Source organism: Mixophyes fleayi, chromosome 5 (genome assembly GCF_038048845.1).
Source record: "Mixophyes fleayi isolate aMixFle1 chromosome 5, aMixFle1.hap1, whole genome shotgun sequence".
In the NCBI taxonomy this organism is placed as follows: Eukaryota; Metazoa; Chordata; class Amphibia; order Anura; family Limnodynastidae; genus Mixophyes; species Mixophyes fleayi.
Window position 1 is genome coordinate 249,813,709 of NC_134406.1, and position 26,012 is coordinate 249,839,720.

The window sequence follows — 26,012 nt, forward strand, 5'->3', positions numbered from 1 at the left end:
TCCGTGTTCTTTAATTTAAATTTCAATATATACTGCTCTTTGCCGTTCACTGTTTGAATACATAAACACGGCTCATATATTAGCCAGTCTCACTCAGACTATAGATTCCTTTTAGATAAAACTATGTCTACCTAAACTTTCCGTATTCCCTGACCATCAAGCACCCCCTCCAACCTATTTCAGGCTACCTTCTCTGTGTGGTCCCTGACCCAATGTTTCTCCATCACTATTGGTTCCATGGTCCAAACTCTGTCTGAATAAAATAAATGATTGTATTCTATTAAAACCCATCTTATCCTCAAGAACAGGAGCACCCCAATACAGCCATGGGTCCGTCCCTAGTAGAAGATCATATATAGACAACACAGTGGCTTAGTGGTTAGCACGTCTGCCTTATAGCACTGGAGTCATGAGTTCAATTCCCAACCATGGCCGTATCTGTGAGGAGTTTGTATGTTCTCCCTGTGTTTGCGTGGGTTTCCTCCGGGTGCTCCGGTTTCCTCCCACACTCCAAAAACATACTCGTAGGTTAATTGGCTGTTAACAAAATTGACCCTAGTCTGTCTGTCTGTGTGTATGTTAGGGAATTTAGACTGTAAGCCCCAATGGGGCAGGGACTGATATGAATGAGTTCTCTGTACAGCGCTGCGGAATTAGTGGCGCTATATCAATAAATGGTGATGATGGTGATGATGATATAGACATATGAAATAAGAGATACATTTTCCACCCTAGGCCCAGAACTATGTGATCTTTCCACAAATTTGTACTCTAAGGCTTTTCTCTGCCTCTGCATCTAATCCCCAACTTGATTTTGGCCTGTGATTGCTGTATCTAATTTACTTGCCCATTGAACAATGCTGTACAACGTAGTGGTCCATTATAATTAATAATGTTATCACATACTGAGCCAAGGATAAGTTACACTACAACAAAATGAGTGAAACAGAAGTAACATTTGTATGGGGGAAAAAAAACACCCTACAGAACTTGAGCTGTAGAAATAATAAGAATGGATGGCTTTTAATTATAAAAACATTAAATCTCTAACACAGGGGCCATTTGTGAAAAGCCCAAAGGTGGCTGAGCTTGTTTGCACAGCTGACCCACTAAAAGCTTGGGATATGTATTTCTTCAGCTACAGAAGAGAGCATACCTGTTACGGTTTTTGTTTTGACAGGGCTGCTGGCATACTCAGACGGCTGATTCGATGCCTGCTTTGCCAAGGGCGTACTGCCAACTGACACCTCATCCTCCTTCTTCCTCGACAGTGGCATGGCTAGATGAGCGGATCCCAGTAGCTGAGGAGGTAGAGACGAGAAAATAAACACTGCAGTATTGCACATTTCTCCAGGTGAGTGGTGTAACTGGCACAGATAAGTGTTTCACAGGTTCACGTCCAGACCAGGAGCAGGAACAAGGAGTTGTCACTGTTTAAGCATTTCAGTAACTGGTCTCACTATCTTTTTATGACTTCTTAAAGGACACGATGAACCGTGTCCTTTAAGAGTGGGAAACAAAATTATTCAATTAAGAATCTAAAGTGTTCAGGCAGGGGTCAAAACAAAACTGGGTTTGGGGATATTGGTGTTTTTTAAGTATGAAATATTTCACATATATTGTTTGAGAAGCAATTACAACAGAGCCATATTGTGCAGGTCAATTAGAGATGTTAGTGCAGCTGTGCTGAGAGGTTAAGCAGAGTTTTAAGCTACTCCCCAGTGACAATATGCAAATCAGCTACTAGAATTCAAGTGACTTCTAGGACATGAAATTTACAGGACAGCACAATGAACTAAAAAACATAACAAGCGCTAGTTCCCGTCTGCAGAACTTTCCCCAAGTGAAATATTGGTACAAACAAGGCTATTTTCTGTACAAAAACCTTCCCAGATCCACCCAAACCATACCATATCTATTGAAGCCGAGAGTCTGCAAACTTTTGTGATCATCGACACTGTTGGCAAGTCCATTTTTTTGGCAAGATGGGCGAGGGGGTTAGAGAGTCTCTGCCTCACATAATCTCTAATGCTGTGAAGATTTTGATCTGAAAGGTCAGACTATCCCTGCCTATTTCAAAACTCTGGACAGAGAGATGAGCAGTAGATGAACTTCACAATCAACGCAAACAGGTTTCCGCCCATATACTTATACATATATACATAAGGAGATGATGGCGTACTCAACTCATGTCTGTCCACCACCTTCAACACATATAACATCCAAGGCAGCCGAGAACAACCTGGGGCCCTGGTGTGGACACTTCTGACACCCTCAATCACTAAGCTGCACGTGCAGCCTTGACAAAAGCCAAGGAGGCATGTGACTGTGGGAACCAATAGGAAGCTATACGTCCGTGCAGTGATTTTCCCCACGTACAATAAAGGTCAGATGGGACGGTGAATAGGAGGATGGAGTCCTATCCTCCTTCCTCGCCACCCCATGAAGCGCCCTAAGTCCGTAAATAAGAGGAACTTTGCAGGAAAGTATTACTTTATTATAGAAAACTTGTTATAGTTTCAACTAGTTTTGGACATGAGGTTCTGCATCAGGTACAAGTTTTTAGCAAAATCAGTGCAATAAATAGAAAACAATAACCTTTGAGCTTCAAGATAACCAATAAATACAACTTAGGGGTATATTTATTAAACTGCGGGTTTAAAAAAGAGGAGATGTTGCCTATAGCAACCAGATTCTAGCTGTCATTTTGCAGAATGTACTAAATAAATGATAACTAGAATCTGATTGGTTGCTATAGGCAACATCTTCACTTTTTCAACCCCGCAGTTTAGTAAGTATAGCTCTTAGGAGGGTATTCAATTGTTAGCGAGTTCGCTAAAATACTCGCGCTTGAAAAATATTACCGTTAATACGGTAATCTGCGCATAAATACTGTTAATACGGTAATTTACTCGCTGGATTTCAGCTCGCAGCTCAGGGAGCTGCGAGCTGAAATCCAGCGAGATATTACTGTATTAACGGTAATATTTTTCGAGCGCGAGTATTTTAGCGAACTCGCTAACAATTGAATACCCCCCTTAGAGTCAAAGACTAAAAGGAATCCATACAGTACAGTTTTATCCTGTAAAACAAATGCTCCTATTCTAGAAAACTGAAATTGAAATTACAACAGTATTAGGAATAATTATGATTACAATATATCCACATTGGAATAGGCAATAAATATTTGAATGGCAGATTTTTACCATCAGTGGATAACTAACTGCCCTTAGATAGCTTGTATAATGGTTTCCCAAACAAGCATCAATTCCATTAATTAGACCAGTGTTAGGCTCTGCTTAACGGTATTTATTCTATGGACTTATTTAAAACCAATTATGTTGTATTATTTATTAACTTCCAGGTCAAAGGTTATTTTACCATTTATTACACTGATTTTCTTATATATTTGTACCCGGCGACGGAACACGTGTCCAAATCCTGCTATAATAGTAACAAGTCTTCTACAGTAATACTGTTTGATGAAAAGTATTAACTATTAAAAGGAGATGAAAACTGAATACAAAAAAGGGCTCTGAAACTAGTGAAACGCATCTTAATGAGGCCTAATAAAGCTTCAACACAGGTGAGTCAGTCTGTAACTACCATTCTGATTGACTTGTGTTTAAACAAGGATTTATTGAGACACGGCTCATTGAGTTACTTGATTGACTAGTTAAGTGACTACTAAGGTCAGCTGCTAACCTAAAAAGAGGTTAGCTAACATCAACACAGACTGCTTATTTATATGGTTTGTAATTTATAATTATCACATGTACATGTAAACAGTATGTACAGATTCTTACTAAATAAAGAATATACAATTATTTACCATTTTATCAAATGATAATAATACCCTATGATTCCAAAGCGAATAATTACTTTAGGCCACCTGCCCTATTACTTATTCATAGTATTTAATGTGTTATGTTTCAACACTTACAAGTATTAAACTCTGCTAATTTGCTGCTGTCTTTTGCAAAACATTAATGCAAATCAACATACATCTGCAGAAAACCACAAAACGTCAGAAGGGAAGAATGACATTTGCATCAAGGGCTTGGCATTGATTGAATCAGATTTAGGTCAATTTGCAAAAGTGCAAGCAATTGTTCCAAGTAGATTTTTGGCAAACGTTAGCAGATGAAGAATAATATTGTAATACAGGGCTAACCAGTCCAGGTCCCTTTCTATGCCCTTTCTTTGCACACAGCTTCCCTTATAGCCGCCTTAGCTTCCGTTGTGAGACTATTTAGGTAACATGTGGAGACCGCTAAACCAATGTTCAGCCTATCAATTCACTAGATCTAGTGACATCACTGAGGATGAAGCACAAATGGACACTACAAAGTGCCTCAAAGACAAGTAATATCACCTCTGTGTATATGTGATCACTCCACTTGACTGACTTGCAAGCATACATCTATATATTGAAAATATTGACAGATTTACATAGAATTAGAGTTTGCAGAACTCCCAAGAAAAGTGCTTTGAGGGAAGTAGCATGTAAGCAGCCTTGCTTCAACTCAAGCAGCTGACAGACTAGAGATAGCTGAAGGAAAAACAGCTATTCACAACAAATACTTGAGTTAATACATTGTTAGATGTGCAACTGGCAGCCATAAGGAAGAAATAGAAAGACACTGGTGAAACTGCTGGTAGGAGCCCAGAAGTCTTAAACTGAATATGGGGATCTGCATAGAACACTAGTCAACAGGCAGCCATCTGCATAGAACACTAGTCAACAGGCAGCTATCTGCATAGAACACTAGTCAACAGGCAGCTATCTGCATAGAACACTAGTCAACAAATGGGCATCTGCATAGAACACTGGCCAACAGACGGCCATCTGCATGGAACACTAGTGTGACTGGATCACTTATAAATAACTTCTGATATAAATTTATTTATACAATGAGCCTTTGTTTAGAAAGCCTTTTCTATAAGTGTAAGGAAATTTCTTGCTTGGGGTTTACAACTTTTCTTGGGGAATTCTTTTCTTTGGAGGAAATGTGTATGCTGCAACTATTGGAAGAAAGGTCTCATGCTAATCTCATGCTAATTAGACCTTTTGATGTGTGAGGGTCATAGAAAGATGCAATTAGACTTGCTGTCAGATGTCCAGTGTCCAAATTAAGATGCAGGATACAACAGCAAGGATTTAAGATATCACAGATAAGTGTAAACATTGTTAGCTTTGCAATGCATGTAAATATATGTTTTGGTAAACAGGTTACATCCTGATTCTAAAAATAGCCTGTAAGGCTGTGTCGAAAACAGTATAAAAAGGGAGCCCTTGTAAACTGTAATGTATCATTCTGATGTTCCATCTGACCTGACCACTGATAAATTTAATCAGTGGAACTGTCCTTGTCAAGACACTTGAGCAATAAATATCACTCTGCTTCAAGACCCTGCTTGACAACTTCTTCAATATTGATGTAATCCTGTGACCTACAGATTAGACCCTAAATCTATTCCATCCTCCGGCTGTTTCTGAGGTTTGGTCCCAGCTCTCCAGTACCACCGCTCTGCTGCTACCCAGCAGCTGGCCAGTGTGATAGGCCAGGGGGATCCATCCACAGCACCCTGATCCATAGTAAGCGGTCAGGGGTACCAGCACGGGAGTACACTAGCAGCGACAGTTACCCAGAAGGAACATGGTTCTGGGTGCCATAAAGGAGCCCAGTGGTGGCAGCAGGCTCCTCCTACTGCAGCAGGAGGGGCATATTCGGAATAACGAAAGGGGACAGGTGCAAAGTAAGCCCAGCCGGTCCCCAGCAACAACAGACAGGGTGGCATAGGTGGTCCATCCTGTCACAACTAGTCAACAGATGGGCATCTGCATGGCATAATAGTCAACAGATGGGGATCTGCATAGAATACTAGATAACAGATGGGTCACTGCATTACATACCAGTTAACAAAGCGGTCTCCGCATTACATAATAGTTAACAGACGGGTCTATGCACTACAAACGGGTTAGCAGAATGATCTTCGCATTACATGCCGGTTTACAGAGTGGACTCTGCTTTGTACAGTAGTCACTAGATTGGAATCTGCATTGAATACTGCATTCAAATTGGTCTCTGCATTACAGAACAATCATCTAACAGCATTACAATATGGCACTTTGTAACCGCAAATGTTTCTAAATTTTGCAGGCTGTTGAAAACCAAAAAATGACAAGTCATGCCAATACTCATGCTTGGTTTGCACAAGCCCCTGTAGCTTGTTAACCCAGACAGTGATGTCCATTAATATCTGAACAATTATAATCTAAATGTAAAAATATGAAATGTATATTTTTATAAACACACAAATACTTTGTCAGTATTCCTTTGTACATTCATGGCTCTATAGTGGACCCACAACAAAGATCATCAAGATAAGTTACCCATGATTGTACATGAAATGTATTAAGAGATCTGGATTAACCCTATTTTCTCCCAGAGATGATATCCACACGGGTTAATTTTGGGAAATGGCTGTAGAAAGAAAATCTTCTAAACACATTATCACAGAAGAAGGTGGTGAGAACATGAAATAAAACAGTGATAGAAGGATTATCGGGAACATGTGAATACTAGTATACTGTATCATCTCCTCAGCAGACAATTCTTATAACACCCCAAACAAAAAGGGAAAGTTGAATTTCCCATTTTTGTTCTTCTGCCAAACTCTAATATCATAGACTCATTGTAAGTGTTGAGTTTGACTTTAAAACTGCCAGAATAACTGTGGACGTCAGATTTCTTCAGAATGCTATGAGTAAGTCAAATTAGGTGTTTAACATAGCATTGGTCAAAGTCCTATACTGATGTCTTGCTAGACATGCTAGAGTAGTGATTCACAGCTCGGAGGGTGAGTGAAATAGACTACTGCAGACTGTTACCTGTTGAGGCTGTCGTTCTCCTTTCTTTTGAGGCTGGTACAGGAGCCATGCATACAACAACGGGTCAATATTCAGCGCTAAACCTTGCACACTCGCCAGAAACACTGCACCTAAAACCAAGGGAAACAAAGGCCATTAAAATCAAATATTGTCTCCATCCTGAAACATTAAAATTAAAAAATCACATGTACAGTGCTCAGAATGAAAATATGGCTTCTCCGACTTTGTTTGAATAACGTTATTGTAGGTAACTAAGTTGTGAAGCATGAATGTATTTTGCAAATGTAAAGTGAACATTAGTTAATGTTTCCAGTATAAAGAGCGCTGTAACACAGCGCTGGACACACTGTCCTTACTTTATTTTCTCAATCCATAAATAATAGATTGGTTATTATTAAGTTTGGGGTCCTCCAATTTTGCCAGGAATAACTATTTTTATTATGTTCGTTACGAAAGTACATTTTTTATTGCTTTTAGGGGGGGAGGCGGAATAGGTCTTTTTTGTGTGTGACCACACTGGAAAATACACCGTCCCTATACTTGTGGCTTTTAAATAAATTAAGAGCTGAAATCACACTGACTACCCCATACCTAGTTAGTCTATTCATGGCCAATGCTTTTGTCCAACACAAAAACATTTTAAGAGGTACTGCAACTTGTCCTACAACGATACATATTGGGATGTACTTGATCTCCAAGAATGGTTTGTATCAATGGTGGAATGAAATATTTATAGAAGGGCGTTATAGTACCCTATAAATCAAAAGAATACAAAGTATGAGGATAAGTAGAACAGATCCATATTAAAGATCGCAGGGAACAATAAAACAATATTTGGGTCCCAAAGACACATATTGGAGCAATGGCATAACAATCTTAATCCTTCATCCATGAGGCTAACTAGGAAAAATGAACGGTCAACCTCTGACAGTGTACAAATAAAGATAGAACCAATACATTTCCTATGTAATGCAGAACAGCATACACACAGTCAAGCGAGGCATGTGGTCCTAAGGCCCCCGACCCTTCACCTACGGGCCGCCAGCTCCTTCCTGCTTTGCCAGATTTGTTTGTTACAGCTGGTAACACTTGTTTAATATGCATGCTGTTATCTTATTACAGATAGATATCTCTTTCTTTGATTAAATCTATTGTTTTATCTTACTACGGAGACTCAGGTTAATGTTTGGCCCTTTAGAAGGTTAGAGCGACGACCATGTGGTTCCTTAAGTGTATCAGGTTGTCCATCGCTGGCATAACATCAATGTAAGCGACAATGACTATAATAACAGGGCTAAATTGTCCAGCTGTTGAATAGCAATTGGAGCCTCATGTGGAGTAAATATTTAGATATAGAAACAAAGTTTATTTTTAAAGCGAGAGGTTATTATTTTGGAATAACGTTCCATCCCACTGACACTAATTATATTACACCAGATGATTATATACAAACTGTTCTAGCTCGCGGTCTGCTTCTAATGAAAGCTGTTACCACGGCAACCCGTTTCTGCAACAGCTGATTGTTTATGTACAGGACCCGCAGCATTGTATATGTTTTAGGAGAGTGGTCACCATACTCTACAAGGGGAGGCCAAAAGAAATGGGCAGATATATCAGCATTCAGTGTGGTTCACAGAACACATGAACCAAACACACGTTACTGGTCATAATTTGCATTCGTTTTTCATACCCTGCTCCAGTAAAAATGAACAGGGGCGCAGTTGGATAAACACAAAATGCAGCATTCTGCGCTCCAAAATACACATTGGAACAACATGAAACTGAATTGAACACCACAAAAAAACAAAGCAGGAAAGCCTATCATGATATTACCACTATTCAGATGCTGGAGTTTTCATGCGTTCAGGTGAAGCTTTTCAACATATGAAAAACACATTTAAAAAATATGTCTCCTCAACAGAACGCCTCAAAACTGTAAATGTACTGGGGACAATGTGTGAAAAGACCCAGCGTGCACAGTCCAACTATAATATCATGCATTATCCTACAAAATACTAACCTACTGTAATGCTGTTATAGGGAAACAAGCTTACACCACAAAACTATAATATTTTGGGCAATGTTACATATTTTGACATCAAGTGGGATGTGACTTGTAATGAGGGTCAGGGCTGTCTTAACGCATGGGCACGCTGGGCAGTTGCCCAGGGGCCCCACGGGCATAGGGGCTCTATAGGCTTGCCAACTTTTTAGCATATTATACCGGGAGATTTGTTCAGAACCTTCAAACCCTCTTTATTAAATGTGTAGGTGAACTATTCACCTCAATATCAGCTGTTATTTGTACATGCAACATTGCTGTTGCAAATACATATCTTGCCCTTGACGAAAACAACGTACAAGTACTAATTGTACATCAGTGGATGAGTGGTTGTGGGCCTATAATGTTGTTAAGATGGCCCTGATAAGGGTACTTATTTTTACTGAAAACTAAGAGGGCACAAAAGGAAACAGAAAAGCTGAGCTCCCTTTTAGGAGTGGGATGGAGGGAAACACCTCAGAAATAGCATGTTAGTAGTTACTGTCAAATGTAAACTTCCAACCTCTAACATCAGGCCTGGACAACCTGTGCCTCTCCAGGAGTTTTGGAACTACAAATCCCAGTAAACCCTGCCAGATATCGGCTGGCAAAGCATGCTGAGGCTTGTAGTTTCACAACACGTGGAGAGCATCAGGTTATATGTAATGCTGAGGTACATTACAATGGGTGTGGTCTGGTGACCAACATGTACTGTTGTGGAATACTTGTATACATAGCACACAAATGAGTGGAGGCCAAATGCTCGATTTGATTGAACCATATCATTTACATGGATCAATTTACATTTATTTGCAAAACTATATATGGATTTACAGGTTCCCATAAGGATAAGTGCACACCCCTGCCTTATTCATGTTCAGTGTTTTGCCAAATTCCCTTTGCACACAAGATGAACATGCCACGACAATAGCAGCGTTTTCCCTGGCAGTAATATTTTGTGGTATAGGGTGAACCAAGAAAACCAATAACCCTAGTGAAACTGTACCAACGGTAAACGCCATAGGGCATTTACCGTTGGTAAGTCGGCCCATATCTCTTCTACTAAGGAAGATCTACTTTTATGGATGGTTAAGATTGCTATTTGATGAGTAACTTACTTGTTTCTCCATGTTAAAATGATACCAGCACTGCAAATGTCTTTATTTTGTGCTATAGACTAAAGAAACCTTTTACTATACAATGGAAAAAAAAATTGCAAATACTTTTTGGTAAAATTTATGTGTTGAATAAAAGATGAGACTATTAGACTATGAGTCATGGGAATTTTTCAACCTGTGAAATCATTTCAGCATTCAGATGTCATGGTATGAATGGGTATATCAAATAATATTGTGTGTTGGATTTATCACAATACTGACATTTATCTTCGTAAGTCGCTCTACATTATGTGTTGTGTTTTTGATGTTTAAACTGAAGAGTCCACAAATGTGAATCAAATACATATGTAATTTTCTTCTATATCCATCTGTACAGTGCTGTCTATGTGCAAGGTATAGACAATATCTGTAATATGGACTACATTAATGTTTGCTCTAACCAGGTCAGCTTACAGTGACTTTTCTCCCCATGCACCATGGCAAGGCATGATTGAGAAATGGAGTGGAACGGTGCCCACGTCAGTGTTCTCCCCACAAAATGTTGTCAGCCGGGTGACATTAAGAAGTTAAATGCTGGAGATTATTGCCCACACCTGCCAGGACTGGTCAGACTGCTGGTCAGTAGTCTAGCATACACTGTTGGCTGTAGTGGTCACACAGTGCCCATTCTAATAGGAGAAACAATGGTTTATTCTATCATAGGACTCTGTTGGGCTCCAAGAGCCAGGTAGCAATTAAACAAGCGGGTGGAGCACCTGGGAAATAGGTGATGGGGAGAACACTCCACAGACATGAAAACAGCATTTTTTCATACTAACATCTGATCAAAAAAGTTGTAATAGAGCAGATTCATGTGGCCTCCAGGATGTGATGCTGGGATCACAGGCACTATCACGATTGATTATGTAACTGCTGCAAGAAATGGTGGCTGCTCTCTAGAACTGCTGCAAGAAACGGACAGCAATCAGCATTGAAATTTGCCAGAATGTCAGCACTGCGGCAAGGTACTTCATGTGGGTCAGGGGTCTTTATTTAATGGTCACATGGTTGCTACATTGTATTCTTGGATAAAGTATAAAGTTTTGTGGCCACATATGCCTAGAAGCAGCAGTGCTTAAGGGGCAGCTCGTTGTGCCCTCAACTGTGATTCTTGTTCCAGAACCTCAAATTGTCTTTTCACTATTCAGAGGAGTAGTCTTGGAAGTGGCTGTCAGTGTAAAAATCAGACAGCAGCCGCCAGCCAAGACGCACCCCTTTATCAATCCCTGACTGGCGGTAACAGTGCATGACTGCTATAACGTGAGTCTCGTCTGCTGCCTCTCTCCTCCATGTGATAGGAGCCATGGCCAGATGCAGTGGGCAGTTCTGTCTATGACTGTACTGGAACCTTCCCCTGTCAGATAATGATGGATAGGTTCCACTGACAGACACTGGAGCGATGGCTCTTGGTGCAGGGTGTGGCAAGAGTTGCTACAGTGTTGGCAAGCATAATGCAAGGATATTTGTCTGTTGGCTAGACGTCCTTTCTGTGATTACCGTATAAACTGGTAGAAACTTTTTAGAACTTTGTGTTTTCAGACAGAAAGCATTGAAAGGAGTTGGCTGTACCCTTCTGTCTACAAAAGATCAAATGGTTGTGGACAAAACAACAGGCAGGGCTTAGAAAACAAAACATTATGGGCCTGATGTATAGTTGAACTTATGTCAGTTAGCATAGCGCAAAATGTGCAAATTTAGACTGCGCAAAGAGGGCACAAGTGTGCAGATTTGCGCCTATCTGGCACTAGCGCCTCCTTACAACTGGGGAGGCGGAAGTGGGAAGCAGTGTGCAAACACAGGCTGAGTACAGTAAGGGCATGCACATGCGCTTGTTAGGCGGTGTATCTATTGCATCTCTCACAGGGCAGGTGCAAATACACTCTGTCAATAATAACTTAGCAGAAGCATATGCATCTCCAGATGTGTAAGATTCTGTGTATGGACGGAAAACCCCTATTCTTACGTTCAGGTTTTTTTTTAGGGGGGGTTAGAGCAACTCTGCATCGGCCTCTATGCGTCTTTAGAGAGGTAAATCTAGCTCTGGCTGACGGTACCTTTAAATTCACTGTGTGGAAACCAGAGCTTGGCTGTGAACATCTTGGTGGGCAAAGGCACATATTCCCTCAGAACCATTCCGATAAACAGCGCTTCACTGTTAAAGTGGAAATCCATTGCTTGATAATTATATCAATATCAGCAAAGGAAAAGTTGCTAATTATTCCTGTATTTCTAAAATAACTATAACACATTAGTTGCATTTTATCTAGGTTATGGAAAATCTACATCTATTCTCCTTTTTCCCTCCTTTAAGCTGTTCTTCCAATAAATATGCATTTTAGAACCTTTGACACCAGAATATATGCTAAAAGCAGCCTTTTATTTTTCCCACGCAGATTTAATATTTGCAGACGATATCTAGGCTACATGTGTGAAATTTCCATAGATGATGTTCAACAGGTGATCATATAAGCACACAAGTGCAGCGAGAGGTCTGTACAGAAGAAGGTGGGAGATGTAAAGCTTCTCCCTGACAATGCCAACGCAAATATTTTCATTCAACAAATCTTGATTAAATTCTGGACGTTAGCCAGCTTTGGCTTCCTACAAAATATTAATCTTTTGTAAACTCATGCAAGCTGAGGGAATGCGCTGGGATATATTTTATAATGATTCCCATATTGAGATCCTGACAACCTCTTCTCAGACTCTCACAACATGCCAGATTTGTAGTGAACGCAAACTTGCTTTGTGTAAAAGAAATGTGTATAGCAGTACAAGCACCTTACAATAGTTATTACTTTAATAATAAAGTAACCCCTTTTAACTGAGCAAAAATGACTGTGTATTCTAAGTCAGGACACTTAGATTGTGCCTTTTAAATAAATAATTGTAGAACTAGCAAAACACAAAGGATAATTTGACCTATGGACAAAAAAACGTTAGAAAAAAGTAATCTTTAGCTTATTTTATGTTTTTGTGTTGAATTGTGGGTGTACATCCTGTTGGAACCCCCCCCCCATCCTCTGCACTGTTGGCAATTTTGGAGTCTGTGACATAAACAGCTCAGAGGAAGAGAGTCCAGGAGGGGCCCCCATAATTCAGGTAAGCATGATCAAGGCAGGTGGATTGTTACCATTTACGATTTTGGGTACAAAAAAAGTGAAACTATTCTTTAGAGATCTCGTAACCCTAATTTCCAGATATAAAAACAGGAAAGCAAAATGCAGAATTTGGTGTCAGTCTGGTATTTCACTGCAGCTGTTTTAGAAAGTAATAGAAAGTAAAATATAACTGGTCACTTTACAATCAGAGAACGTAAATTTACATTGGTCACTCCCCCAGCAGAGCTTACAATATAATTTCCTTACCACAGTGCAAAACTGACGCACACAAGCACATGCTAGGACAAATTTTGAACAATGCAATTAAGTGCTATCTACCAGTATCTATTTAGACTGTGAGAGGAAGACATGAAGGAACCCCTGTACACTCCAGGGGTTAAATGTATCAAGCTGAGAGTTATCTGGCGGGTTTGAAAAACCGATCAGATTCTGGCTATCATTTATTTAGTACATTCTATAAAATGATAGCTAGAATCTGATTGGTTGCTATAGGCAACAACTCCACTTTCAAACTCGCCAGAAAAATCTCAGTTTGATGCATTCACCCCCAGGTCTTTATATATATATATATATATATATATATATATATATATATATATATATATATATATATATATATATATATATATAATATCTCTATATATAAAAAAAAAAAAAGAGGTTCAATCCCGGATTCCTGGGATACTATTGCTCTCAGCAATCCAGACAATTCCCAAAACAGTCCTAAGTATTTTATTCCAAAACAAACAGGCAGTCCTGTACAGGGCCTAATGATTGGAGCCCGCCCTCTCTCTCCATTCATACCTAAGAGTACCTCTCTTACTTAAGTTGAAAAGATCTTTGGAAAGCTGTCTTTCGAAACAAATACTTTCACTTCAGCTTAAAATACATGGGACAGAAACCTGGGACATATATACCTTAATAATAAGACAGTCCTTGATCTAAATGCATACTCTCTAAAGGCCAACGCCAGTCACCATCTGCACTGTATAGACAAACTGTGTAAATATTTCTCCATTTTAAAAATTATGTCTGTAGAATATATTGTACAGGGTTATAGTGGGGGCACAAGGCTGACCACAGGGTTCCTGGCGAACAGGGGCGTGAGGAATTTTGGGCAAAAAATGTAATTTGAAATTAATATATATCAAAGGCTGAACACCCACCTCTTCAGGCTAGCTTATAGATATTCCTCAACCACCCTCTTAGTCTCCCTAGTTTTACCCTATTACCACCCTTTACACGGTCCACACAAGACAACAGCCCTATGAGCCCCTGTACAACATTGCTGTGTGACTGGATCATATAGCCCACAGTACAATGTGTGGAACTTGACCTCATGTATCAGGCTCCCATTAGCCTATAGATTGTAAGCTTGTGAGCAGGGCCCTCTTACATCTCTCTGTCTGTCTGTATTTACCCAATATTTTTTAATACGGTGTTTGTTCAGAATTGTAAAGTGCTACGGAATCTGCTAGCGTTATATAAATAAATGATACTGACGATCGTGCCACGGAATGGATGCAGTCTGTTGTGCAACCAGCCATTTGTAGAAGCCTCCTCTGTCTTTATATGTATAATATTAAGTATGTAGCTCCTTAAGTTCAGATGAGGAAAGCAAATCACAGCTAAACACCCGCAATTTAACCCCTCTGCCCTCAACACAGGTTCCCTGGATGAGCCGTGCATACACGGATCTAGGAAGGGAAACAAATGTAACAGAAGAGTAGCGTGTTTATTGGATTAGTTTTGTTTTCTGAAATGAAAATGTTTCGATACAGTAGAATACACCGATCAGCCACAACATCAAAACCACTTGCAAGTGAAGTGAATAACATTGATTATCTTGTTGCAATGGTCGCTGTCAAGGAGTGAAATAATACATCAGACAGCAAGTGAACAGTCAGGTGTTGAAGTTGATGTGTTGGAAGCAGGATCTGAGCGACTTTGACAACGTCCACATTGTGATGATTAGACGACTGGGTAAGAGCATCTCCAAATGGTAGGTCTTATGGGGTGTTACTGGTATGCAGCCCAAGGCTGATGTGTGTGGGGAGCGAGTGCTAACCCGTCTGATCCAATCCTACAGAAGAGCTACAGTAGCACAAACTGCTGAAAAAGTTAAGGCTGGCTATGACAGAAAGGTGTCAGAGCACACAGTGCATCGAAGCTTGCAGTGTATGGGGCAGTGTAGCCGCAGACCGTTCAAAGTGCCCATCCTGACCCTGTATTCCGTCTGTTCTGGCGCTCGTGGGCATGTGAGCGCCAAAACAAGACAATGGAGCAAAGGAAGAAGGTGGCCTGATCTAATGAAACAAGTTTTCATTTTCATTATATGGAAGGCTGGGTGCGTGTGTGTAGTTTTCCTGGGGAAGGGATGGCACTGGGATGCACTATGAGAAGAATGTAAGCTGGTGGAGGCAGTGTGATGCTCTGGGCAATGTTCTGCTGGGAAACTTTGGGTCCTGGAATTCATGTGGATGTTACTTTGACACGTGCCACCTACCTAAACATTGTTACAGACCAAGTACACACCTTCATGGCAACGGTAATCCATGATGGCAGTGGCCTCTTTCAGCAGGATAATGTGCCCTGCCACACTGCAAAAATTGTTCAGGAATGGATTAAGTTACAAAACAAAGTATTCAAGGTGTTGACTTGGCCTTAAATTCACCAGATCTCAATCTGATCGAGCATCTGTGGGATGTGCTGGAAAAACAAGTCTGAGCCATGGAGGCCTCACCTTGGAAACTTACAGGACTTATAATATCTGCTGTCACATCTGGTGGGAGTGCCCGAAACAAGACCAATTCTGGCTTGATATTAAGAACCAAATTCAATGACAGATCCAAATTGACATATTGCTCGACTCTGCCACTTGGTTTTCCCACTGCGATTCGTCATCAAAATAAACTAGCACATCGCGTAATCTCAGCCGCCACCTGCCAAATCGTCTTGGATTGGAAAGAAGTTGCAACCCCCTTCCTCCCTGCTATCATCAATCAGGCTTGGCACATCCACCGCATGGAATTTATGACGAGCATCATTAATAATTCCTCTTTCAATAAAGAATGGGACCCTTGCTTGTCCTCTTTTCAATACCATCCTCCCCTTCCCTAACATAATGAGTGCTATTGTCCCCTGAATATACCCAACCTCCTCCTCCCTCTCCCCTCCTCCTTCCGTGGTCTCAGCCAAGCCGCCTACTATCCTCCTCCCCCCCTGTCCTTACTCCTCTCCTCTTGTGCTCCTCCTTTCTCACCCTCTTTGTCTTCTCATCTCTTCTCTCTTACCAAAACCTTAAAAATTAGTCTCTTCAATAGGTTTAACCTCATCTTCTTATACCGCAGAAAGTTGTGCACATGTTGATTTTGCTGCCTCCACAGCTATTTTCCTGTTGTCGTTGTATCATTCTGGTATTATTTTTAAGACCTTTAATGACTAAATCATACTTGTCAACTTTGTCAAGAGGTGCTTCGGGAGATTGGGGGAGGTGTGCGTGTTTGGGGCGGGGCCTGGTGGGTTGCATCATTTGGTTCTGCCCACTAAACGACCATCACCATTTCTGTCCAATTACAGCTGAGGGCAGGGCCACGGTGACTCATGATTTGCTTCATAATCCCCGCCCGCCACTTTAATATAGAGATATTTAGGAACCAGGAGGTTGCCCTGCTCTCCTCTGGAGTCTCCCGGAAGTTCCAGGAGAGTAGGTAACTATGGAATAAATCTATTAAAAAAAAAAAAAATCTGCTGATAACATCTTGGTGCCAGATACCACAGGAAACTTCAGAGGCCTCAACTGGTCAGAGCTGTTTTGGCAGCATGAGGGGACCTTACCAATATTAGGAAGGTGGTTTTAATGTTGTGGCTTATCGGTGTATACATATACAATACAAATATTTATAAAGCGTTACTTTTCAAAAAAGGCGCTTCTAAGACGACAGGCGCCTTCATTTTCCTTCCAAGAGCTAGTGCTGGCATGCCCAACAAACACTTGGTGATAGGAATCTTGCCAGCTCTGTCACTAACATCCATAGGTTGCTGGCTACATCCTGACATCTATAAGACCTGCCAAAGCTGTCACTGGCTGAAAAAGATTTCCACTCGCCAATGAGATCAGCATTTCATAACAAGTCCGGCCAGAAATGTTTTGGCTTAAGTGTTCTTTGAACATGTCTTTGAATATGCTTTAAAATCCGTTTACCTCTTTTGTACTTGAACTGTTTTATATATGCCGTGCAGAGGCAATATGAGCAAACGTTTTCTATACACAGTCATCATTACTACGCTGGTAGTAATAAGCACCTTGTACGCTCACACTGTATAAGAACAGGCTTGGGAAGCATAGTGGTTCATATTTCTACTCAGTTTTATGTTGAAATCTTCAATTTGACAGCTGCATTTATACACACTCTCCATGGTGCATTCTATTAAATGTAAAGTGGGAAATAGATCCTAAATGTAGTTATATAATCATCGGAATCTATTCCTACTATGTGTGCCTCTTATCATTAGCTACCATATTCACACCAGCCCAATTGTTAGAACACAGGGAAATAAGGTGACTTTCCAGGTAATACTACACCAAAGATGGTGATTTAAACCTGGGGTATATCTGTAAACCTGGAGATAATGAACCTACCCTATAAAGCCAAAACGGGCCTGAGTCATTAAGGGAAGCAAGGCAAAAAAAAAGGGAGTAAATGCTCTCTGGGACAAACCATGTTACAATGCAAGGGGTGCAAATTAATTTATTATTTTGCACATAAGTTAAATACTGGCTGTTTTTTCATCTAGCACACAAATACTTGACAACTTTATTTTGACACTGAAATTTAAAGTTGATCTAGGACATGCCCTACACCAACTATAAATCTGTCCCCACATTTTAAGTTTACCTCACCCTCCAGTATAACATGGTTTAGTCCAGGTGCAAAGTTACTCCTTTTGTATGCCTTGCTCTCCTTAATGAATCAGGTCCAACATGTCATGAAGATCATGATGCAATTGTATTATATTTCACTGACCTTCAATAAATATACCAGAAAATGGCACAGTACAGAAAGTAAAACAAAAAAACACAAGAGATGACAAGATCTATGATCAGATGCTAGACTTTAGATTTGTGGTTATTAATACCATCTAGTGTATGAGTGACACAACGATTAATAGTAGCACAAGCAGATGTATGCTCAGTTCTGCAAAGAACATAAAAAGGACTTAGTCTGCCAACAGCTGATACAGATACTTATTGTTTTGAATGATACAAATAGTCCACAATTAATTTTTTTTTAAAAAAAAGGTCTGTAAAATGGGATCTGATAAAAGTTAAAAAAGTATACAATATAAAAAAAATAAAAACTCTTCTACTGAAGGTAGAAAACACGAGTGCCGACATTTAACAAAAGGTTTAAATAGCAAAGCACAGCACATGTTTTGCCTGTTATAATACTAAACCTGTATAGTGTGTGTATGAATCCAACTTCTGTAAAGAGTAATTTTTTTTTATAAACAGTAGACTGCATCATTAACTAATTTGTATATCTCTGGGGTAGTGCAGAAATCTATGATGGCAGCTGTCATCAAGGGAATAGGACATATAGTATACTAAATAGCATTATCCTATATAAAAACGTCAGTTGATTCGGGTACATTATTTAGGTGAGCAATAGTCTTTGGGATGTATTAATGTACAGTGTAAATTTACATGCTTAACACACACTGTATAAGTAACAAATCAAAGTTAAACAGAAAATAGTAATCCTGCAAGGTTATGACTTATTTCTATTCATACGAAGCAAATAAGTAGTATAAAAACAAGACAGCTAATGACAAGGAGAAATGTTAGCACTGGTTGCAGATTTCTTTATTGTAAGAACAACGATAAGCAGAACAACTCGTACCTGCACATGACGCGTTTCACTCCCTTAATGTTAGAACACAGATGTGACATGGCCAAGGGGTAGAAAATTAAGAGACTATTTACATGCTTCAAGTACTTAAAAAAACACAATATAAAGTATACACTCACCAAACAAAATACATTTTGAAACAAAACAAAATGGAATAGGGAATAGGGCAGCACAGTGGCCTAGTGGTTAGTACTTCTACCTCACAGCACTGGGGTCATGAGTTCGATTCCCGACCATGGCCTTATCTGTGTGGAGTTTGTATGTTCTCCCTGTGTAGGTTTCGTCCGGGTACTACAGTTTCCTCCCACACTCCAAAAACATACTAGTAGGTTAATTGGCTGCTATCAAATTGACCCTAGTCTGTCTGTGTGTGTGTGTGTGTATGTTAGGAAATTTAGACTGTGAGCTCCAATGGGGCAGGGACTGATGTGAATGAGTTCTCTGTACAGCGCTGCGGAATTATTGGCGCTATATAAATAACTGATGATGATTATGATAGAATACACCAATAACAAGAACTATAACAAGAACTACAGAAAGAATAGATACACATCATAATCATGTAGGCACATTTTTTTTTATCCATAAACAAAGGATATCAAAGGCTAGAAAATGACAAATGGAAATATTATTTTGGGGTCTATATTGATATTTATCTTATATTACTTTAGCCCTGAACTGAGTTTTAGAATTGTCTTGCAGAACTGGAACAAACAAATTAAAATGCGGTTGTTAGGACACTTGATAGTAACACATAGTGAGCTAACACAGGGAGAAAGATTTTCTATGATATGGAATTCAATTGTGACAAGGGCTATACACATCTATGTAAAGATTTAAAAAAAGTTGCATACAAAAGAAAAAAAACATAGTTGGAAATAACTTGTTTCACTCAACATGATCTTCTTGGAATCTGAATCAGATTTGTTCAATAGCTCATGAATTGGTTCAGAGTTGTCTCTGTATTCATCTGCAAGAGCACACACGTCGCACAGGGATTGTCAGAGACAAGCTGCTAATCAATAAATCAAACAGCGGTTCTACAACCGAATGAAAAAGGAAAAGCTCCAAGGGAACGTAAAAATAAAGGGTTGCTTATGAAGAAACAAGTAGAACGGAGGACGGCAGAAGATAATTATTCTTTTAGAGGCAGTCGACTGAATAATCATCATCATCTATTTATATAGCGCCACTAATTCCGCAGCGCTGTACAGAGAACTCATTCACATCAGTCCCTGCCCCATTGGAGCTTACAATCTAAATCCCCTAACATACACACACACACACACACACACACACACACACACACACACACACACACACAGAGAAACTAAGGGCAATTTAATAGCTACCAATTAACCTAGCAGTATGTTTTTGTAGTGTGGGAGGAAACCGGAGCACTCAGAGGAAACCTACGCAAACATGGGGAGGATATACAAACTCCACAAAGATAAGACCATCGTTGGGAATCGAACTCATGACCACTAAAGTCACCATACTGCCCAAGAATCATAAATGAGTGACTTAAATATCATCCATATGTCAATCTAAAAAATTCTGAAAAGTCTTTGGTCTCCAAGGGACTAAATTTTCTCCCGTGTAGCATACTACACATAAGGATAAGGATACAAAGAAGGGGACTATCAAGTCTGTCTTCAGGATCTGGTGCACTGTGGGTCATTGGCAGTTATTTTGAGTTCTACTGTGGCAAAAATGAAGTTATTATTATTACAGACATTAATACCGTGCTGATAGTTCATCTGACCAAGAAAAGCAAGGGTGCTCTTGATTATTATTGCTGAAATAGTGAACGAGAACTTGGGAGAGAGTTAGGAGATTACCATCTTTATTCTCTGGTAAAACATCTACCAACTTTCTTAAAATACTAAACATGCTCATTAAAAATTCTAGAATGTACACAAATAACATAAGTTGGTTGAGCTGTGATATAACCACACTTTATTCTTAAATGCCACATGGCACTTAGTTATCATTTAGATGTTTATAGTACTTATTCTGGTGCTTGTTGCAAATAAGAGTGGCCATTCCAATCTGTTTGTAGCTTTATGCTCTTCATGTGTTTGTGTGGGTTTGCTCTCACAGTCTAAAAACATACTGGTAGGTTACATCATTTCTGACAAAAATTAACCAGGTGTGTGTTTGTGTAGTAGAGAATTTAGGCTCTACCGTACATTCTCTGTTGAGTTCTGCATAATATATTGGCACTGACAGAGGCAGTGTGACCAGTTCATTGAGGGTGATAACAAACCTGTGGAGGGGGCCAGACTGCAGAGGGTGTAGGTAGTACTTAAGTAGTACACCCTCCATCCAACTTTTACCCCTTCATTATACTAGTGTGTATGGTTTACCCACCAATGTCTAGACTCATCGAATGGCTGAGGAGGAGATCAGGAGGAATTATGACACAGGGAAGGGGAACAGGTATTCAGAAAGTGGGGCCCAGCAGGGAATTCTAAGATATTGCTGTAAAACGTTTGCAGGCAAGACTTCTGGATCCTTTGCGGTCCGCGTGGTTTAGCGCTGCCTAACACGGAAAGGCGGAATCTAACGGCGTGAATGTATTCCCCAAGGACCCCCAGGTCTTGGACCTCTGAGAAGGCACCAAGCAAGATTGACTGGAGAAGAAGAGGCTGTAAGGCTAATACAGGTAACAAGGTGACCAGGACAGCTGAGGAACTAATGACTCTGGTTTTCCAAGTTGATGGGCGACTGCAGGTATGAGATGAATTGGATCGCCAGGTTAAGCTGAGAAGCTGAAGATTCTGGTTTTCCAAGTGGATAGAGGACTTGCAAGTAGGAAATAAACTGGGTTGCCAGGTTAAACTGAGGACTCAGATTTACCATGTAAGTAGATGACTGCATGATGGTTGGATTGCCAGAAAAAGCTGAGTAACTGCAGGGAGCCAACTTAAATCACAACTGGACAGGCTTAAAGACAAGAAGATTTGGCAATTTAGGAGAGGCACAGATGAGTTTAAATACCTGAGAGAGGTAAATGGGAATAAGTACAATCAGCCTATGGCTGGCTTACAGAGACGATAAAAGATGGGTCTGCGCATGCACAGACCTGAATCCTCGATGGTGCCCATCGGTGGTTGAACGCAGAACCACAGCGCTGGGAGAATCGGTGGTGACCGATAGGAACGTGTGCTGGATCCTGACAGGCTGGTCTGCGGATCCAGTACGTTACATCACAGCTGACCAGCCGGACACTGGATGTGGGAGAGATTGAGCTGTCTTATTTGTTATCAGAGCACAATGGTATATCAGGTTAATACAGAACAAATTATTTTAATTTAATGGCACATATCTACAAAAATCCATTACTCCAATCATATAAATTAATTCCATAAACTCCATCGTTGTCAACACAAGAAATGTACATTGAGAACAGGATGCTCATGAAGAACTCTCATGAAAAGAGGAAGAAGAGCACAAATATAGACATCAGATCAGAGACTGAAAAAAATTAATGAAGAGGAGAGTTATGATGAGGACAAACATAAGTAGTGCCCCTTAGACCTAAAGAGATCAGAGTTTGGATGATAGGATGATGATCGACTGTGTCAATGGCAGCAGACTAGGCCAGGCAGAGCAGTAACTCCTTTAGCTTTGGTAACTAGACAATACTTGGGAGAGGGAGAAGTTAATGAATTTAGATGAGGAGTTAGACTGGGGAGACAGTACTAATAAAGTGTGGAGGAAAGGTGACTAGGAAGCACGTAAGTGGATGGGAAGAGCAAAGGAGAAGAGAGACAACCTGCTCAGTCACAATGTTGGAGAGAGGAAAGGTGCATGGATGATTAGGTGTGAATAAACGTGGGATTGGGATATTTCATGTCAGATTCATGGTGATCTTATCCTTAAAGTAAATAGCAAGATTTTTATGTGCAATCTCTGATGGGTATCTTAGAAAGCTACATTATTACTACCGGACTTGGCGATGTTAAAGTTAAAGATACAATATAGACGTTTAAAGAGCTAGATGACAAAAAAACCCAAAAAAACCCCCAAAATCGAGTGCTGTAAAATAACAGTATCTAACATTGCACGAGTAAAAGATACATTTTTATTGTTGGAAGAACGCACAGACTGCCATTTAAAACAATACCAAAAACCAAATATCCTAATTTTATTTAGTAGGGGGGCATTAGCCCATATATAAGACAACTGTGCTGACTTTTCTATACCACTGTAAATGTGTCTGTAATATAACACATCTGTCACACCGTTTGGGGGAATTCAGGTAAGACTCGCTGTCTAATAAATGGTCTGTAAAATGACAGTGTCTTGGCAAACTTCAGGAGCAGTTTTTGTTCTCTGAGATAAATATGTTGTCTTTTTCCTGACAGGGTTGCTACAAGTTTGCCAAAACCACTACTTCAGCATGTGTGTTTTGGTGCTTTATTTTAAGACAGATGACAAAGTGAGAGGGTTAAGCCTGTGTCTCACTGTACATTTCATTCTAATGTCATTGGCCAGTGACTGGAGCTGCACTGGCAGTTGCAGAGTTGCTCTTGGCAGTGACACTGTAAATGATGAACAATGGAATCTTCAGAACACCAAGGATATGGAACACTGGAGAATACAAAGAACGCAGAGGAACACCGTCGTAACAGCACTATGTAACAACATACATCATCGAAAGCAACGGAATGAAGAGAGACAACATCTATCTTTTTAACTTGTTAAATGCAGTCCATGTTTGCATGCTCAATATGATTTGCTTTCAATGTAATATTTAGCCAAACTAAATATTTAAAGGCTAACTAACTGTTTTTTAACGTTTTTCCTCTTAGGGGCTAAATGTGGAAACTAGACCCCAAAGGTATATCTCCAGTAGGCACTATATATAGAAAATGATTAAGGGTAGGAAAACAATTTAAAACATAGACAATTTAGGTCTATTTTGTTATCTTAATTCCTAGGGAAAAAAATATGTATGTGTGTACATCCATGCAATGGAATTTAGACTCTAAGCTCCAGTAGGGCAGTGATTGATGTGAGTGATTCCATATTCTCTGTACAGCGCTGCGTAAAATGATTGACAATAGATATAAAATAATAAGAATAATGTCAAACAAAACCAAAATGATGAAAACTCTCTTGAATAAAAACCTTGAGAAAAGGAGGCATTAAGTTTTGCACACACATATACATAATAATGATTTGAGAGAGACAGAGAGAATATATTATAAATTACAAACATATAGGTTTCTTCTGGCAATAGTGTGTGTGTGTGTGTGTGTGTGTGTGTGTGTGTGTGTGTGTGTGTGTGTGTGTGTGTGTGTGTGTGTTTCCATGCCTTTTTTTTATTATACATATATATCTAATATACATATATATATATTATATACATTTAAACCCATTAACTAGAGTGTTCTTAAAAAAAAAAAAAAACCTGCTGACAAATGTTAATAATTGCTTCTTGGTGGTTGCTTCATACATACAGATATTGTCACCAAACATTTCCTACAACAATCTCTGTGGGGAACACATATAATCCATTTATTTATAGGTTAATTGGCAGCTTCCATAATTAACCCTAGTCTGTGTGTGTCTATGTGTATGTTAGGAATTTTAGACTGTAAGCTCTATTCAGGCAGGTACTGATGTGAACATTCACTGTACAGCGCTGCAAAATTGGTGGTGCTATATAAATGGATGGTGATGATGAGGATTAATGAGCAAAAGGCCAGCAAACAAACTTTAAAACTGGATCAGTGGTTTCCTTGGACGAAGTTCTTATTAGAAATTAAGCAGGGTTAATTGTGAAAGGAATAAAAAAAAATATTGCAAGGGAACTGCAGTGTACAGAGACAGCACAGTATTTTCAACTCACCAGGATAGGCAACGTACTAGAAAAGCAAACATCTCATAGCAATGATAGTTATAAAGACGGCACTAAGTCATTGGAACCCAGTCTGGCTGTACAATTACAGTGAACTGATGGATTTCATAGCGGAGGGATTAGCGAAGACAGAATGTGCTAACAAGTGTATGGAAAAAAAACAAAACAAAACACCACCAAGGCTATCTGATATTCACATAAATCTTAGGCAGGAAGACACTCAGAATTAGTCAATTCAAGGTTCTCTTTCCAACCACGAAACATGAGAAATTGTCCTCTTATTTATCCATAGTGAGGGAGATTGGAAAAAAATGTTTTCGTACATATTCATAAAAGACTGCAATGAAACCGTGTGTGTTTCCTGTGCTCTGTTCATCCTTCAGGTGTATGCCAGCACGCCAACAAGTGGATTAACATTTACCTTGGACTCAAAACAGACACAAGCATTTATAAGACATAAAGATGCACTTCTTGCCACTTGGGAACAACACAAGCATCCAGGAATAATTCACTCCAACGCGGAAACACAAATGTTTGAATTCAACATTTTCTTTTAAACTCTGCAAAGAAACATTTACAACCCAATTAAAAATTCTCCTTTATAGTCCAAAACTGAAGCCAGTAGAGATGAGGAATGCGTTGGAAATCTGAATACATAAATTTCAAAGATTTTTATGTTCACTTCCTAAACCTGTATTTGCTTTCCTGTTGCCGAAACATCCAGAGACGGTGATAAAAGTGTACCAGGGCAATTATCATGCAGAGATTGAAATACACACCGACTGCCACTGCTATCCATTACAGAGACTTGTATATATCCCAGCTGGAGTCATAAACAGCATGAAATGTTCATACACTAGAACTGGGTAAGACACAGGCAAACACAGTACAAGGAATGCAGCAGCAGGTGGACTAGACTGAGTTGGTGGCCTAAAGGCTTAAAAAGGGTTTTCCATGTTCAGATGACATTTATTATCTTGCACATGGCCTCTTGCAAAATTTCTAAATACATC

The 26,012-nt window shown here is 39.7% G+C and overlaps 1 protein-coding gene across 5 annotated transcripts in view; it reads right to left on the reverse strand.

Moving 5' to 3' along the window:
* Positions 1–26,012, reverse strand: part of VPS13B (vacuolar protein sorting 13 homolog B) — a 718,815-nt gene that overhangs the window by 420,641 nt on the left and 272,162 nt on the right. For all 5 annotated transcript variants that reach the window (XM_075213864.1, XM_075213863.1, XM_075213867.1 and 2 more), the window contains exons 20-21: positions 6,896–7,005; positions 1,157–1,301 (exon numbers count right to left, since the gene is read on the reverse strand). In XM_075213864.1, the coding sequence (XP_075069965.1) occupies positions 1,157–1,301; positions 6,896–7,005 (255 nt within the window). The remainder of the gene's footprint in view (positions 1–1,156; positions 1,302–6,895; positions 7,006–26,012) is intronic.